Source organism: Cyanistes caeruleus, chromosome Z, assembly GCF_971803275.1.
Source record: "Cyanistes caeruleus chromosome Z, bCyaCae1.hap1.1, whole genome shotgun sequence".
Classification (NCBI taxonomy): domain Eukaryota; kingdom Metazoa; phylum Chordata; class Aves; order Passeriformes; family Paridae; genus Cyanistes; species Cyanistes caeruleus.
The window spans coordinates 12,828,135-12,845,799 of record NC_141732.1 but is presented as its reverse complement, the minus strand read 5'-3'; the positions used below and the strand labels follow the sequence as shown (position 1 = coordinate 12,845,799).

General features: G+C 45.4%; 1 protein-coding gene across 3 annotated transcripts in view; it reads left to right on the top strand.

The window, feature by feature from the left end:
- LOC111944996 (E3 ubiquitin-protein ligase BRE1A) overlaps positions 1 to 17,665 on the top strand; it is a 20,411-nt gene extending 2,746 nt beyond the window's left edge. For all 3 annotated transcript variants that reach the window (XM_086868678.1, XM_086868676.1, XM_086868677.1), the window contains exons 2-21: positions 296 to 355; positions 887 to 1,057; positions 1,183 to 1,350; positions 1,465 to 1,612; positions 1,778 to 1,960; positions 3,208 to 3,326; positions 4,141 to 4,287; positions 4,478 to 4,555; positions 4,872 to 4,991; positions 6,228 to 6,407; positions 6,603 to 6,738; positions 7,459 to 7,580; positions 7,903 to 8,294; positions 8,833 to 8,950; positions 10,228 to 10,377; positions 11,862 to 12,074; positions 14,003 to 14,128; positions 15,016 to 15,156; positions 15,490 to 15,591; positions 16,748 to 17,665. In XM_086868678.1, coding sequence (XP_086724804.1) covers positions 929 to 1,057; positions 1,183 to 1,350; positions 1,465 to 1,612; positions 1,778 to 1,960; positions 3,208 to 3,326; positions 4,141 to 4,287; positions 4,478 to 4,555; positions 4,872 to 4,991; positions 6,228 to 6,407; positions 6,603 to 6,738; positions 7,459 to 7,580; positions 7,903 to 8,294; positions 8,833 to 8,950; positions 10,228 to 10,377; positions 11,862 to 12,074; positions 14,003 to 14,128; positions 15,016 to 15,156; positions 15,490 to 15,591; positions 16,748 to 16,924 — 2,949 coding nt within the window. In that variant the 5' untranslated portion in view covers positions 296 to 355; positions 887 to 928 and the 3' untranslated portion in view covers positions 16,925 to 17,665. The remainder of the gene's footprint in view (positions 1 to 295; positions 356 to 886; positions 1,058 to 1,182; positions 1,351 to 1,464; positions 1,613 to 1,777; positions 1,961 to 3,207; positions 3,327 to 4,140; positions 4,288 to 4,477; positions 4,556 to 4,871; positions 4,992 to 6,227; positions 6,408 to 6,602; positions 6,739 to 7,458; positions 7,581 to 7,902; positions 8,295 to 8,832; positions 8,951 to 10,227; positions 10,378 to 11,861; positions 12,075 to 14,002; positions 14,129 to 15,015; positions 15,157 to 15,489; positions 15,592 to 16,747) is intronic.

Sequence of the window (17,665 nt, the reverse complement as noted above, 5' to 3'; positions counted from 1 at the left end):
CAGAGCTTTTCAGACTGCATTGAGTTAGGAATGAGTTCTCTTCAAGCATGTCTGCATTTCTCCTGGTTCACAGGAAAACTCTTGGAATGGGTCTTTACAAACCTTGAGTTGCTTTTCAGTTCCATAGGATTTGTGAGCCTTCTGAGTATAGAACTCATTTATTCCCTCAGCTTGGACTGGCTTTGTGTGTAGATTGAATAAGAACAGTTTGGTTGTTGTGCAGTGAACTGGTGCCACAAACACACCATCTCGGTTGTCTGCTAAAGTCTAACCTGTTTCATTTTTGTTAATGCAGAAGAGTAGTGACTGAACCACTGAACCTGGGTGAAGATTTTTTTGCAAAGAGGGTGATAAGGTACAGTACTTCCATTTTAGAGTTACAGATCAATGGATGTTTTCCCCATCAGCTTTATGTTTGCAGTTCTGATCGGGCTAGTGTCTTTTACATCTTAATGTTGGACCAGCATGTGTGAGTCAGCACAGGCTGGCACAAACTCCCAGTTAGAACACAAGGTGTAGATTTGTTTCCATTACCTTGCTACTTGTGGGATCCCCAAAGCAACACTTGGGCAGAGGTGCAGTATGAGACCCTATATATGCCCTATGTGGGCACCCTTAAACTCAGCCCATGCCAGAGGATCACTGTCTTATCAAGGGTTATTCCCAGCTGCAATGTCACTTGAGTGATTTACAGTCCTCCTTACCAGTCTTCCACTTTTAATCCATTCCTCCCAACAGATATTTTTCAAAATCTTTTGACTTCCATGATCTGCTCTGTTCTGGGCATATTGTTACCGTGATGGGTCAGCATGTTAAAAACCCCAAACAAATTGACCACGTGGATGTGTATTTGGCATCTCTTTTAATAGTGTTCTTTAATGTTCAGGAAGAACTCGGAGAAGGTGAGAGTCTGTACACTTCAGCCACCATGTCTGGAATTGGTAATAAACGGGCAGCTGGAGAGCCTGGCCCTTCTGCACCTCCAGAGAAAAAGGCAGGGGTCGAAGATTCAGGCACCACTGTGGAGACCATTAAACTTGGTGGTGTTTCATCAACGGTATGTCTTCCTTGAATACCCCCACTCCACCTTTTGTTGTTTTTCATCTGGAGGCAAAAATGCCTCTGGGGTCAGGATGAGCCCTTCTGAGACCTGGCCTGTGTGTCCCGTGTGCCTGTGCCCAGGAGGAGCTGGACATCCGGACCCTGCAGACCAAGAACCGGAAGCTCGCAGAGATGCTCGACCAGCGCCAGGCCATCGAAGATGAGCTGCGGGAGCACATTGAGAAGCTGGAGTGTCGGCAAGCAACCGATGATGCCTCTCTGCTGATCATCAACCGATACTGGAATCAGGTTGGTAACAGCTTTTGTTACTTTATATACACTGTTTTCTTGTCTTTGCTGTACCACTGCACTTCCTTTGCTCACATCCATTCTTTCTCTTGCATTGCCTGTCCCATCATTCAGTTTGATGAAAATATCCGCATCATCCTTAAACGCTTCGACCTGGACCAAGGTCTTGGAGACTTTTTGTCTGAAAGAAAAGCACTGGTGGTGCCAGAACCTGAACCAGACTCTGACAGTAATCAGGAGCGCAAAGATGAGAGAGAACGAGGTGAGGCACCTGTCTGGGGACAGTGGGAAGGATGGATTTCTGCTATGGACAATGCTGAGGTCCGTTTCAAAAGGCAGATGAAGACTTTTATTGTGATTGTAAAGATTGATTATATATGTACCTTCGAGAACACATTTACTTCTTTTCACCTCTTTATGTTTCCAGGGGAAGGACTGGAGCCAGCATTCTCCTTCCTGGCCACTCTAGCCAGCAGTACCAGTGAGGAGATAGAATCTCAGCTGCAGGAGCGTGTGGAGTCCTCCCGCCGAGCTGTTGCCCAGATTGTGACAATGTATGACAAGCTGCAGGAGAAGGTGGATGTGCTGTCTCACAAGCTGAATAGTGGAGGTATGACCAGTGGCAGGTATTCAAGAATGCTTATCTGCAACCTCTCCCTCCTTAGACCTCATCCTGCATTGTAGACATTAAGGTCTAGTCCTTCTCATGTGCATTTGTTTTTCAAAATGAATTTGTTTGGCTTTCCAAACTCTCGTTACCAAAACCTCTACTAAAGGACCATGTGCCAGAAGTGTATTGTAGCTACCTCTGTACTTGAATGCTGAGCATGTTGGGCTCTGCTCAGCATGTTGGGCTAAGAAGCAGCTGTTTCTGCCAGTATTGTGTTCACGTGCCTGAGAAGTCAGAGAGCACAGTTGAACCTTATCAGCCAGCTGTCCTCAGCCACCACATAAAAGGCTTCATGCTTACAAGTAAAAGTGAAATCAGCATTGCAAACTGATGGTGGGCTCCTTCTCCTTTGCAGTTTAGTAGAACGTGTAGGAATAACCAACAGCTCAGTTTCCACTGAGGCCTGAGAAAAATGGTGCCCATCTAATAGCGTGCTGTACTTAGAGTAGCTGTCAGTTTTGAATGTAGCAGAGTTCTGCAGAGAAAGCCAAATGACCAGTGTCTAAAAATTAATGTAGCAGATTCTTTACACTCTGATGACTATTGAAAAAACTTCATTAGCTTAAGGTTAGCATTTTAATCTTTTGAACAAAACTTTGGATGGAATATCAGCTCATGCTTGGTGTGCCTTCTGTGTGCTCTGACCAAGTCTGGCATTTGCTGTAGGGAGGTGTTGCTGTGCATGGCTAGCAGTCATAAACTGTAGTAGCTTTGACACTGGTGCCATGTGAGCCTGTCCTCAGGTGCTCTAGTTTTCCCTGTCACCTCGGTGCTGTGGTTGCCACTTGGTATCACCTGTTGTAGAGTTTTATGCATGAATTTGGACAGCATTCGGGTGTCCCTGAATTCGGGTGTCCCTGAATTCCAAGGGCATGCTCTGGGTTGCTGGTCCAGGCAAAGCTGAAGTAATCCCTGGTGTGAGGGGATGGTCCCCATGCCAGGTGTGTGCAGCACTGTTAAACTGTAGAGCGTTTTGCTCAGGGAGTGCAAGTCAAAGCTCTCTGTGGATGGAGGTCAGGCCCTCAGGAAGCCCAAGGCAGAGGTAGCCTTGTGGGAGAGGTAGGGTAAACTGATGTTAAACCCAGAAATCTCCTTTTCTGTTTTCTTATTTCTCTCTGTGCTGTTCAGGAATTAAAATCAGTGCTCCTTGATTTCCATTAATTTCCTTTTCTTTGTGTACCTTTCAGATATTTCACTGATGGAAGAAGCAGTAGTGGAGTTGAATTCCTACCTGTCACATGAGAATGGACGGCTGCAGGAACTGGTTGATGTTCTTCAGGAGAAGCACAGAATCATGTCTCAGGAGGTATAAAAATGAGAGAGAAAGAAATCTGCTTTGGGGTCCTACTTAATAGCATAATTTTTTGTTACCATAGTTTGGAAAGCAGCTTATTTCCTTGGAGAGGCACAGGAGCAGCATGGTTCAAAAGTTATGAAAGTAATGTTGTTGTAGAGAGGTGTACATAGATTTTCTGTATAAATCAGAATGTTTTGCTTGTTACATGACTAAAGGAAAGGAAATAAGCAAGTCAGTGAGTTGAATGGATTTAACTTCAAAAGAAAAGGGGACAGCAGAGGAACTGGGGGCAAGTGATGCTAAGGGGGCTGTGTAGACACCTGGAACAGTCTAACTGGCATCCCTGTCAGTCTGAATTTCTTGGTTTCTCTGTGTTGTTTGACAGTTACAAGATGATCCCACTTATTAAGGGATTCACATTATTAGCAGGATTTGTTTGAGAGATTTCAGTTCATTTAAAAATTGTGTTAATTCTGGTCTTGCTCAGTGTTAGACCTCTGAGCACTTAGGTGCTCTGTAGAGTAGATGGAAATAGGAATTGAAAATATTAAAATCAAAAAAACCTTTGAATAAGCTGAGGTGTCTATGTCTGTATTCTGCCAGATATTAGCAGCTTCCTGCTCTTTTTTAATTTTCAGTTTTATCGTATTTTTCTTGCTGTCTTGGGATTTGGCCAGTGTAAAATTAAGGACAGTTCATGGAATAGTCTGTCACCACAGCAAAAGATGAAAAGTGCATGGTGGATAAGAGAATGACTCCTGAGCAGCCTCAGGGAAAGCTGATTCTACGTAATATGTTGGCTGAAGCACTCCTTTGATTGCAGTTCTCCAAGCTGCAAGAGAGGGTGGAGACAGCAGAATCCCGGGTGTCTGTCCTAGAGACAATGATTGAGGACCTTCAGTGGGATATTGACAAGATCCGCAAGAGGGAGCAGAGGCTCAACCGCCACCTGGCCGACGTCCTGGAACGAGTAAGCTCTGCCTTGCTGGCCAGGAAACCTGGGAGGTGGGGCTGGTCTTGGATGGGTGTGTGACATCCTCTCTAGGACTTGGCTGGGAGAGCTGAGAATCTGCAGTGTATCTTCTTTGGTCTTGGATCTGCTGCATCACTCTTGTCAGTATTTCACTGGGTCATGAGGAAATCTCTTTCATTTTTTGCAGGTAAATTCCAAAGGCTACAAGGTGTATGGAGCTGGGAGCAGCCTCTATGGGGGAACAATCACCATTAATGCCCGCAAGGTAAGGTCAGCTTGACTGTGGGCAAGGGGAAGAATAAAGTCAAGGAGAACAAGGGCCACAATTTGAGCAGAATTTAGATACTTAATTTAGATAATTTTAGATCCTGTGATGCAAAGCTGGGTGACTCTGGGCAAGCCATTTTGTCTGTGTACGAGTTTCCTGCTCATGAAACATCTGGTGTAAATAGACTCTGTTTCACTTGGTCACATTACCTGACTGCTTGTCTGTAATTGCTGTTACTGCATGAACAGATAATTCATTAGGACACTCAGGAGAAACATTAACAGTGGGATTTACAAGCAGTTTATCCCAACAGTTTGAGGAGATGAATGCAGAGCTGGAAGAGAATAAAGAGCTTGCTGGGAATCGCCTTAATGAATTGGAGGAACTACGTCAGGATCTTGAGGAAGTAACAACACAAAATGAAAAGCTCAAGGTGAGACATCTGTAGCTATGTGAGGATGAAGGTGTTCTGAGGTGCCCTCAGCCTTGCAGTGCTGTATCTGCAGGAAAGCTCATTAGCAGTGCCTGTTCTGAGCCTGCTCTTTAGCTGTGTTACACTTTGCTCCAGGTAAAATTCAGCGGATCCATGGCTCTATTTGTTGTTCAGCGTGTTGGTGACACCGTGTGGCCACCGTTGGAAATTGTAATGGTTTCCTGCCCGTGCCCCATTCTGATCTTTCAGTCTGTTTTGACTATGTCTGGTTAAAACTGTTTTCACCTCTTTACAAGTAGTGATCGCTCTTCCACCTTGCCCACGGCCTGTGCAAGTGGAGCCAGGGAACAGAAACAATCAGGGAACTTATGTGGGGAGAGAAGCTCTTGAAAGAGTCAGTGAATTTGTCTTTCCCAGTGTGGGGGATGGATAGGTAGGAAACAGCCTATGAGTTTGTGAAGTTTTAAAGGTGGTGATGTTTTAAATGCAAGAAGCTGTGACTCTGTGGTAGAGAAGTGTATGATGGAGAGAGTAATCCAAATGTCATCTTAGTGGTCAGTTCCAGCTATAAGTAATGTCTGTCTGGAGAACCTAAATTTCAGAGATGTGTTGGTGGAAACTGTCTTGAGGCAGCTCTGAATTCTGTTTATCCATATGAGTTTGTTTAGAGAGAAACGTTCTTTAGCTTGCAACTTTTTCCCCCTAATTACTTCTAAGCTGAATACATGTATATATGTGTATGTTCTTCGCCGCTAGTCACAACTGCTAACTTTTTTCTAGGAATTCAGTTCTGTACCTCTGGGGATTTTTTTCTTTTCTCTTGCTGTCAGTCATTATGTCTTACTGGAAGAAGGCTAACAACGCCTACTTGCATGTGCATTTTCTTTGTTCTCTCATATTTTTTTATGTGTCTGTCTTTATTGATCTGGGTGATTACAATTTTTTATGTTTTCCAAGTTCATATTTTTGAGAGAAGCTATTTTAGGACCCAAGAGTCAAAAACTTGCATGATGTGGTTGTGCAAGAGAAGCAGCCTAGTGCATGCAGAGACCACAGAGACTTTTTAAAATCGGTACTGAAGCATATCACTTGGACCTACTTCACAGCAGTGCTGTTGAAGTTCTACTTTTGTCTTTGCTTGTGGCAGCATGAGTCACTGTTCTCCTGTCTTGAGACAGAGACCAAAGGCAAGGGGATAATACTCCTTTTTGTGGCCTTTTCTTGTGTCACAACTAGGTTGAGCTGCGACGAGCAGTGGAAGAGGCTGTGAAGGAGACCCCGGAATATCGCTGCATGCAGTCCCAGTTTTCTGTTTTGTATAACGAGAGTCTCCAGCTGAAGGTGCACCTTGACGAGGCCCGCACACTGCTCCACAGCACCCGTGCCACACACCAGCGCCAGGTTGAACTGATCGAGGTAACGCCTCTGCTTCGTCAGCCTGGGAACTTTGTCATGCCACTGATCGTCACTGCTGGATCTGTGTGCCTCCGCGGGTGCTCAGGAAATTTATGTTTCTGGCAATAATTCAGGCTCATGAGGTACCTTATATTGATGAGGTGAGAGATACTCAAGGTTCAAAGCACCAAGTTCTGCTTCCTTTTTGTTCCTCAGAGGGATGAGGTCAGCCTTCACAAGAAGCTACGCACTGAGGTGATTCAGCTGGAGGACACCCTGGCACAAGTCCGCAAAGAATATGAGATGTTGAGGATAGAGTTTGAACAGACACTTGCTGCCAATGAGCAAGCAGGTATGTTGTTGTGCTGTGCCGAAAGACAAACACCACCTGCCCACCAATGCCCATTAGGGGCTGCAGTGCACTAGAACACCTGGCTTGATTCTTTGTTACTGTTAAATACTTTTTCTGGCAGATCTCTTCATCTCAAAAAACAAAGCGCTTCACCTGTTTTATTGGGAGGCCAGTTCCATGTTGTCTGACTACCTTCTCGATGCTGCATAATAAATACACTTTTAGATAGATAGATAGATAGATAGATAGATAGATAGATAGATAGATAGGTAAAAAAAAAATATATTTTGGTTTATGACAGGATATTTTGCATTATTAAAGATTACTTGTGAGGGCAGATTCATTTCCAGGTCTGTAAGGACAATCTAGATAGCAAAGCAGTAATTTTTAAATTCCATCAGAGAAAGCAAATTACTTCTGTAGTAGCATTTAGATCAGATTTCTTTTGTAACGTGACACATTTCCCATGGGATCATGGGCATAAAAGTAATGTTAAGTGGAAACTTAGGACTGTTAATTTGCAAGGACTTATGGTTGCATATAAAACTGGCATGATTTTTTTCTGCAAGTGTTTTGTGTTGCTCTGTTGTGTGGCAGAATGGTAAGAGTCTTACTTTGTTCTTTGTCATTGTCATTTAGCTTGTTCTCCGTTTCCATGAAAGTCCCCAAGAAGGGGGACAGAAACACTGGTTTGTTACAGAGGTATTTCTGTTTTCGCAGGCCCAATTAATCGGGAGATGCGTCACCTCATCAGCAGCCTCCAGAATCACAACCACCAGCTGAAGGGAGAGGTGTTGAGATACAAGCGCAAACTGAGAGAGGCCCAGTCTGACCTGAACAAGGTAACACAGCAGGAATGCCAGAAAAGAGGGGAAAGTGCTTAGGGGAAGGGGGAATGCTGTATCAGTGCTGTATCAACTGATCCCATGTATCTATCTTTCTGATACACTGTTCAGGATGCAGTGAAATTTTCTGTGGAGCTCTGCACTTCGCTGCTGCCTTTGACCAAATGAATGCTCTTCCTTTGTAGCTGTGTAGTGTTCCATGAAAAGGGATGTTGAAGCATAGGTCTGGGAAGACAAAGGAGAAGGGGGTAAAGAAGTCTCCTGGCTAAGAACTTTAACATTTGTTTTCTTGGTCATCTCTCTTGCTGTTCCATGCCAGATCCGCTCTCGCAGTGGCAGCGCTCTCCTCCAGACCCAGTCCAGCACTGAAGACACAAAGGAGGAACCTGCAGAGGTCAAGCAGGAGCCTGATGATCCTTCTGCCCAAGTGTCTGTTCCCAAGGCTGCTTCTGAAGATGTTCATGAAATGAAGGCCAGACGAGACGAAGAGGAACGGGAGCGGGAGAGACGAGAAAGGGAGAGGGAACGAGAGAAGGAGAAAGAGAGAGAACGAGAAAAAGAGAAAGAGAAGGAAAAGGAACGAGAGCGGGAAAAGCAGAAGCAGAAGGAATCAGAGAAGGAGAGAGAGTTGAAAGAGAAGGAGAAAGGGAAGCATGAAGAGGGAAGAAAGAAGGAGGCTGAAGTGATCAAGCAGCTGAAGGCTGAGCTCAAGTAAGAGTTGTTGTCTCTCCTTTTCCTGTGGGAGCAGTGCCCAAGCCTGGGGTGTTTGCAAGTTCTTGCTTTTACGGGATCAGCATCATTGAAGCCAAGAGAGTTTCTTGACACCTTCTGTATCTGATTGTGATGTGGTCAATGCAGAAGTGGTTTTCCTTCAATAGCCTAGAGCATGAGTTACCAAACCAGATACTTCATGGTCAAGTAATGTTTATTTGTTGTTGTCATAACAGTAGCATAGAAGTTCACAGGAGTGTTCCCACTCCTTGATGGTTCTCAAAGCAGAGGTGGATAGGTTGTAGCTTATTGTTAGTATATATATTTCATCTCCACCTCACTTCAATCCATGTGCCTGAATATGTTTATTTTCCAGCCTGTACTCAACTGCTGTTTATGTTACCAGCCTAAGATGAGCCAAGGATGACTCCATGTCCATGTGGGCGATGGAAAGAATATTGCCAGGCTCTCATGCTGGCTGTGTAACAGTGTGGCTTTGCTGCTATGTTCTCACAGTGGTCTGTCTCCCTTTCTCCAGGAAGGCCCAGGAGAGCCAGAAGGAGATGAAACTGTTGCTAGATATGTACCGATCAGCCCCCAAAGAGCAGAGGGACAAAGTGCAGCTGATGGCAGCTGAGAAAAAGGCAAAAGCTGAGGTATTTCTAATTACTCTTCTTTTTTCTTTTTAACGTGTTAAACTTCTTTTCAGATACTCTGCAGCAGAACTGTGTTGTTTCCTCTGATCTGAGGATTGTTTTTCTTCTCAGCTTTGTCACTTAGAGATTGAAATGGTCTGGAATAAACGGGCTGGTTGCTAGTGCAGGCACACACACACACAACAATCTCTAGGTTCATAAGTACCGACCCATTTGCAGATCCCTTAAGTACCAGCATGTCCCTCTGTTTGGGACCCCTGTGGTTCCAAGCCCCTCTTACCTTCTTCACAAGCAGGTCTCACCTATAGGCAGCACTTACTCTGTGTAGCCCACATACATGGGGTAAAGAGTTAGGTTACATGGGGATACTTAAGAAAATGTGTAATAAAAAGAAGATAGAACAGGACAGGCTGTGATGATAATGTGCAAGGCTGAGCCAGACAAATGTGTACTGACTGCCCAGATTTTCCATGGGACTGGCTCCTTTTATACCCTTCTCTGTCAAACCCCAGTTTGTTCATCCTTGATCTCCATTTCCTTGCATATTGCTTCTGGATTTGAACAGCTCTTGATTCCCACAGTCCTCCCAGTTCAGGAGCCATTCCTGCTTTACAGTGTCATCAGTTTCAAAGTCCAAGCTGATCTTCCTGGAAGTGGTTTGTGTGGTTTCTTGGAATCCTATCAGCTGTTGTGACCAGAGAGGTTTTCTTCCTCTCTTTGTGTTTTTGTTGTCAGGTTTGTGTCTCTGTATATTTTGTTTCTGGTTTTCTCTTTCTCCCACACTCAGATATTCCACACTTGATGGAATAAGCGTTTTCACAGTCCTATGTGTTTTCATCATTTAATGTGACTGACCAGGTTTCATTCTCATCACTGCCTCCCTTACCATTTTTCTGCCAAGTTTGCATCTCCGTATGTTTTATTTTACCTCCTCTTTTTCCTATCATCTTCTTGTGTGGGAACAGATCCTTGACCAGATGTCCTTAAAGGAGAAGTTGCTCTCTGTCCACATATCCATACATGTACAGTTGCAGGAGACTGATGTTCCTACTCTGATAAAAGATGCTGTGAAATTTTCAAAGGTGTGGAAGTTAAGATCTTGGGCTTACAGCCCATCTCAGTGGCACATCTGCCTGTAATACTCTGTCAAAATGACATGGCGTTTTTTTTTCTATGCTTTGAAGGCAGTCCTGAGTGTTTCAGAGATTTTTGGGGAAAATGGGCTCTTAACAATGCTCAGGGCACATCCTTATATCATTTCTGGTTGGTTCTTGTAGCTCGAAGAACTAAGGCAGAGGGTAAAAGAATTGGAAGACAAGGAAAAAAAGGAGAGTAAAAAGATGGCTGATGAGGATGCCCTCCGCAAGATCCGAGCAGTGGAGGAACAGATTGAATATTTACAGAAGAAACTTGCTATGGCTAAGCAGGTGAGAAGTTTCTGATGAGTTCTCTTTTGGGTGGAGCAACTATAAGGGAGCTGCCTTCAGGTTGCCTCCAGGAAGAGAAGGAATTTATATCTGGATGTTTATATTTGTCATCATTTGTATATGTATATATGTGCCACAGCAGCTGGGATGGCGGGAGTGCTGTGACCTTCCTGAATAAGCATCCTGAGAAGGACTGCTCTCGGAGACACTGGCACGTCCCTCTCCTGGCCCAGCAAGTGGTGTCTGGCTCGGCAGAAGCTTCTCCCAGGCAACACAGGGAAGAAAGGACTGGAGCTCTGGCTAGTGATTCCACAGAGAAATCACCCTTTATTAGAGCAGGATCTTCTGTGAAAGGAGCCAGCACAGAAGCTCTCTGAACTGGGGAAAAAAACAGGGTAGATATAGGGAAGGCGAGGGGTGGGAGGTACCAGTAACCAATGGGATGCAGGCCCAGGGGCAGAGAGTAAAGGGAAGAACCAGGGGTTAACATAGGGTTGCAAAGGTCTGGGGGAGAAATTTTGCTCTCTGTAACAATAGGGTCTGTGGATTATGGATGAGTTCTCCAAGGGAGTGTAGCAAGCTCCCTGTTGGCCGGTTCTTTGGCCTCCATATATATGTATCATCATTTATATCTGGATGTATATTTATATCTGGCCGGAAATGGGAGTTTGGTCCTTGTTTACCAAAAGGAAAGAAAACAAGGAGAAGAACCACCAACAAATTAACCCCCTCAACCCTCAGCTCTGGGGTATTACAGGCAGGCCATGGTAGGAAATGTTTAATAACAATTAGCATTAAATAAACAATGAAACATGTGGCCTTGGTGAAGCACACAGAGGAGAATTGGTTTTATCAGCCATTGGGGGAAGAGATTAGAGTTTTGTTTTAAGAATTATTATCTCCTCAGTTCATCTAGTGAGTATGTTTGCATGGAACTGGTACATACCTTCTGCTAAAAAATATTAAGAGAATTAATTGCTCTTAATTCAATGAAAGAGCAGGGTAGAGGCAAGCCAATGAATTTATGTGTACGTTTTTAGAATTCAGATTCTTGTTATTGTAGAAGAGACATGCTCTACATTGTCAATGCTGAAGTGGTCAAAGTGAGTTTAAGAGGCTTGGCAGCCTGTTAGCTGGGAGCTGTCAAGCTGTCCATGTAGAGTTTTTGGCCTGGTGTATCTGACAGCTGTTCAGCTGCTGGGAATTGGGAGTTGGTTTCTTCCCAGCTCTGCCAACAACTGTGTCAAAACTGATTCTGCCAGACAGGTGACAGGTGACTATCTTTTCTCTGCACCTTCAAATCCAGAGTATCTCTGCTGTGGCACAGACTTGTAGGGAGTACGTGGTTGTTGGGATGATGGTGTTCCCTGACACCAAGAATCTTCCTTCATCTTCACTAGGTTTGGTGTCTCTGAATATAATGTTCAGGCTCACTGTAGGGGGTCCAGGGCACAGTTTGGCCAGAGTCTGTGATTCTTTTGCAGGAGGAGGAGGCCCTGCTATCAGAAATGGATGTGACAGGCCAAGCCTTTGAAGACATGCAAGAACAGAACATCCGCCTGATGCAGCAGCTGAGGGAGAAGGATGATGCCAACTTTAAGCTGATGTCAGAACGTATCAAGTCCAACCAGATCCATAAGCTGCTGAAAGAGGAAAAGGAGGAGCTGGCTGACCAGGTTCTGACACTGAAAACACAGGTAATATGGAAAAAGGAGAGAAGACAAGAGAGCTGGTGGAGAAGGTGAAAGTGTTGTGGGTTATCTGTTTAAGGAGGCTGCACACAAGCATTTGCTTGCTCCCCTGCTGAGGGGAAGGGGAAAGAATCAGAGAGACAAAGTGAGAAAACAGGTGAGATGAAATAAAAGCATTAACAGTTGAAACAAAGATGTCTATACAAGTGAAACAAAAAATTAATTTATTACTTCCTGTGGCAGGCAGGAGTTCAGTCATCTCCAGGAAGGCAGGGCTTCATCATGCCTTATTATTATTTAGTAAACAGTGCAGCTCTGAACATCCTCCCATTTCCTCCTTTCCCCCAGCTGTTACTGCTGAGCACAGCATTGTAGGGTACAGAACACCCCTTGGGTCAGCTGGATCAGCTGTCCTGGCTGTGTAGCATCCCAGCTTCTTGGGCACCCTCAGCCAACCTGCTGGTGAGCAGCGGGAGACACAGAAGGTCCTGATGCTGTGTAAGTTCTGCTCAGCAAAAACTGAAACAGTGCTGTGTTACTGACAGTGTTTTGCTCCAAAATGCAGAATAGAGCAGCGTGTGAGCTGCTCTGAAGAGAATTAACTATCCTCACCAAAATGAGCCCAGGATGGAATGTTCCTCTCACCAGCCTAGGAACACATCAGGCTTCAAAGGGGCCTGTCTTTATAAGAAGCTGAGACTGCTGTATGAGCATTAAAATGTCCTACGGGTTCACTGCTATGGAGAACAGATGGGTGAGGAAAAGTGTGAAGTCCTTTTCCTGTTGTAATGCTACTTCTACCTGTATATTCTATCTTTACTTGTATATATTGGTAACAAGCAGGAGGAGTTGGAAACTGTGGTTCAGTCTGAACTGCCTTAGACACGGGCACAGACTGGCAGGAGAAGTCACTGAGAACACTGGAACAGAGAAAGATTCTGGTGGATGGACGTGCTGGACATAACCAGCAGCTCATGCTGGTAGCCCAGAAAGCCAACTGCGTTCTGGGCTGCATCCAAAGCAGCATGGGAAGCAGGCTGAGGGAGGGGATTCTGCCCCTCTACTCTGCCCTCATGAGACCCGAGCTGCAGGGCTGCATGCAGCTCTGGGGGCCTCAGCACGGGCAAGACACATGGACCTCTGGAGGGAGTCCAGAGGAGCCTGTAAAGATGATTAGAAGAAATGGGCACCTCTGTTACAAGAACAGGCTGAGAGAGCTGGGCTTGTTCAGCATGGAGAAGACAAGTCTCAGGGGAGACTTCATTGCAGGCTTCCAGTCTTTGAAGTGGGCTTAAAATAAGGAGGGGGAGGAACTTTTTATATGAGCATATGATGACAGGACAAGAGGTTTTAAACTGCAAGAGGACAGGCTTAGATTAGGTATTAGGAATAAATTCTTTACTGAGAGTTTGGTGCTTCACTAGAAGGACTGCTAGAAGTTGCCCTAAGAAGTTGTGGATGCCCCATCCCTGTGTGCCCCAACACACATCCCTGAAGTGTTCAAGGGCAGGCTTGGATGGAGCTTTGACAAATGTGGCCTAGTGGAAGACATCCCAGGGAGGCTGGGACTAGATGATCTTTAAGATCCCTTCCAATCCAGGCCATTCTATGACTCTGTATCCTGTCATCCTTGGAACCACTGTGCAACTTTTCACTGCCTTGCAGCAAGTCTTTACACCACTGTCCAAAAATTAAGACATCTTTATTGCAAATATTTGACTGCTAGGTTTTTAAGTGTTGACCAGAGAGATCTAGGTATGGCTCTCTGGATATAGGCACAGCTGTTCAGGGAGGAAAAGGCAAGCTGAAGGTGTGCTCCTTGGTGATGGGGAAGCAGGGGTGGTTTTAGGGTTGAGTAGCAGCTTGAGTGACAGCTCTGAAGACCCACAGAGCATGCATTCATTCCCTCTGTTCCTTCTGTCTCCCTTTCCAAGGTGGATGCCCAGCTGCAGGTTGTACGGAAGCTGGAGGAGAAGGAACACTTACTGCAGAACAGTATTGGAACAGGAGAGAAGGAGTTGGGTCTGCGAACACAGGCCCTGGAAATGAATAAACGCAAGGTGAGCAATGCCTTTGTTTCCTCTTGGTTTGTGTGGTGGAGCTGCTGCCTTGTGGGAGGCATAGAAGGCTCTGAGCTCTCATTGGCATTACAGAACCTGGTATTCCCTGGTTTTGGATGAGTATATCAGAAGCTGAGGAGTCCTGCAGAGAACTATGATTAAAGTACTACATACTAATGTTTTCCTTTGATAAGGAGAAGCAGGACATACGTGTTTCTGTGAAACCTGTAGTGAAGAAAGAGATAGCAGCCGGGTGAAGTTAACTGGGGTCAAAGCTTTTTGTGGGAAAGATGAGGTAAGCAAAAGGAAAATAGAGCTGGGGAATGGGAACACTTCTAACAAATGCCTAAGATCAAAAAAGTAGGTGTGTTACCAGTAAAGACTAAGTCTTATGGTTGATGCTGCCTTTGTTGCTAAGTTTTAGCAGAAATACAGAAATTACATTAAAATAGGGAGAAAGGAAAGCAGGAATATCACTGTGAAGAGAAGCTGGGGAGAATTCAGCAGTCACCTGTGCTTAATACAACAATTCATGGTATTAAGGGCATTTGGTTTTCAAGTTAGCAGAGAACTAGTGAAGAGAGAAGATTGTTAGAAATGGGTATCTCACAGTTCAGTCTAGTTCAGCTGTAGAACTGCCTCTAAACAATTTAATAGAGAAAACATGGAAGCTGGAAGGCTGAAAATACATTAAGGAGAGAACTGTATGAACACTAGTGTTTTTCTAGGTGATGTACTTTGCAGTATGCCAAGGTTTGGCTCTTGACCAAAGGAATCTTGAAGCTAAATGATTAGATCTTGTTGAGAATAAAGTAATAACAAGGGACTAGAAATCATGAGAGCTGTTTTTCTGTGTTTGGTCCTTCTATACTGGTTTTCTTTCTCAGGCTATGGATGCAGCGCAGCTTGCAGATGATCTGAAGGCCCAACTAGAGCTAGCTCAGAAGAAGTTACATGATTTTCAGGAGGAGATTGTGGAAAACAGAGTAACTAGAGAGAAAGAGATGTTCAACTTCAAAAGGGCTGAGGTATATATCCTATGCACAATCCTTCAAGGTCTGTCTGCTTTAGTGTCCTTCTCCTTGTACACTGAGCTTGCAGAGGGTTTCAGCTTAACTGCTCCTGGTGTCCAGTTTCACTTTATCTTTGGCTTCATCAGGTCTTGGCTCTTTCAGATTTTGTCTGCTGACAAGTCTGATAACTGGCAATACTTGTGGCATCAGATGATTGTGTTGTCCCTTGGATTATAGGGGATGAAACTGTGGGTGGCATTACTTACCCAGGTGACATTCTCTTTGGTCCCTGAGAAGCTGTGATAGAAAATGTACTGCTCCTTCATTTGGTCTCCTGTTTTTATGCAGGAAGATATTTCTAGGTTGCGCAGGAAGCTGGAGACCACAAAGAAGCCTGACATGGTTCCCAATTGTGATGAGATCCTGATGGAGGAAATCAAGGATTACAAGGTGAGTATCTGTGTCTATCAGGTTCCCTTTTCACTTTAGGCAGAAGGTGTGTGTGCACACTTTCAATATCTGACATCTCTTATCTGTACTTTGGCACTGAAGAAAAAACATTGTCCTTCTGAGAAATTGCTGCAGTGGGAAAGATGGTAGGTAGGGGTGCTGCGACCTCCCTGAAGAAGTGCTGTTGCAGTCCGCAACCTCAGGATTTCGTCCAGGGAAGCCGCAGGGTTCTGGGGACCAGCATGGAACTTTAAGAAGATGGGCTACTGTTCATGAAACCATTTATTCAGCATGGGAACAAACTCAGATCCAGAACAGAAAGCCCCAAACAGAGGCTGAGCAGGGGTTTTTGAGGGACAGAACTCTTGAGGGTCTTCACCTTTGGGGATGGAGTTCAGGGTCAGGGACCACTAGAAACACAGCAAGGGAGAAACCCCCAGGGACTCAAACCCAATCAGAGCTCCCGGGCTGCCCCTGTCCTGGGGCAGGACAACTCTATCCAGGGCTCACATACCCATCCCCCAAGACAGGGGGTCAAAACCCACACACATGGCCCACAGCCATGCCTCTCCTTTCACAATGCTGATCTGAAGCTAACTCTTGGCCTCCTCGAGGCACAGGCACGTCACAACAAAGTGCCTTAAGAAAGGATGCCCAGGGGCACAGGCACATCCCTAGCCCAGCAGGTGATTTTCAGCTCAGGCTTAGCAGCAGCTCTCTGGTGACACAGAGAGAGACTCAGAGCACTGTGTGGCATTCCAGAGTATAGGCCTTTATTAAGAAAAGGGTCCTCTGCAAAGGGAGCCAGTGACAGCAGCTCTACCTCAACAGGGGAAAAACTGGGGTTTATATAGGGAAAAGTAGGGGCAGGGGAAACTGGGATACAAGTAACAGGGCAGAGTGATGGGGAAGAAAACCAATGGGATGCAACAGATTAACATGTAACCTGCAAAGGTCTCTGGGAGGAACACTTTTCTCACTACAACAGAAAGGTGCTTTACCTAGGGATAAGCTCTCCAGGGGAGCGTCAGCATTCTTTTCCTGGCCAATTCTTTGGCCCCCACAAGAAATGGAAGCACCTTCACCTTGAGACATCTCTGAGCACAGCAGCTGGGCTGCAGGGCCCCTCACAGCTCTGTTTGTCTGTGTGTTTCAGGCCCGCCTGACGTGCCCGTGCTGCAACATGCGTAAGAAGGACGCGGTGCTCACCAAGTGCTTCCACGTCTTCTGCTTCGAGTGCGTGAAGACGCGCTATGACACCCGGCAGCGCAAGTGCCCCAAGTGCAACGCTGCCTTTGGGGCCAATGACTTCCACAGGATCTACATTGGCTGAGGCTCTCACAGAGCCTCTGCTTGTGTGAGCTGCCTCCCTCCCTCTGTCACCTTCTGCCACCTGAGCTGTAGTGTCTTCTGGAGGTGCGTTCAGGGTCTCAAAAGAAATGCACTCTGGATCTTGCTTCCTTTCTTGGCCCTGTCCCTTTGGTCTTGCCCTCAGTTTTTGTGTGCTCTTTGTGCCTGGGAGGAAATTTCCTATCTGTCACTTTGATACTGCCAGGGTGGGAATCTGCAACTGAGGTGCTGCCTTGGGTGGGATGGAAGCTGAGCTGCAGCAGAGATTAGTGAGAGTTTTATGTGAGGGCTCTGCTTTGGATGCTAATTAAATCCTATCAAGGGATGGCTCTGCTCCTGGGAGGAAAGAGTTTCCCAATTAGCAGACCAAATAGAAGCCAAGGAACTGAATCTGTAGACTGAGCAGAGGAGCTCCTTGTGTACCTGTGTATCTTCCTGAGTCAGGGCAAGAACTCCTGAGGGCTGGTGCACTAGGAAACATCCTCCCTAGCCTCTAACAAACACATCTAAATATGTAGAAGAGGAGAAAGGAGAGATCTTGGAGACCCTTAGAAAATAGCATGTCACTGATGAGCTCTGGTTAATGTATTTAACCTTCCCCTAGGCTGAGGCTTTGCTGTCATTGTCCTCAGAAAAGGACTGCTACCAGCTCCTTTGCTTCAAATTTATCACAAGTATTAATCCTGTTATGCACACATTCTTATTAAAGCTGTTGTTTGGTTTA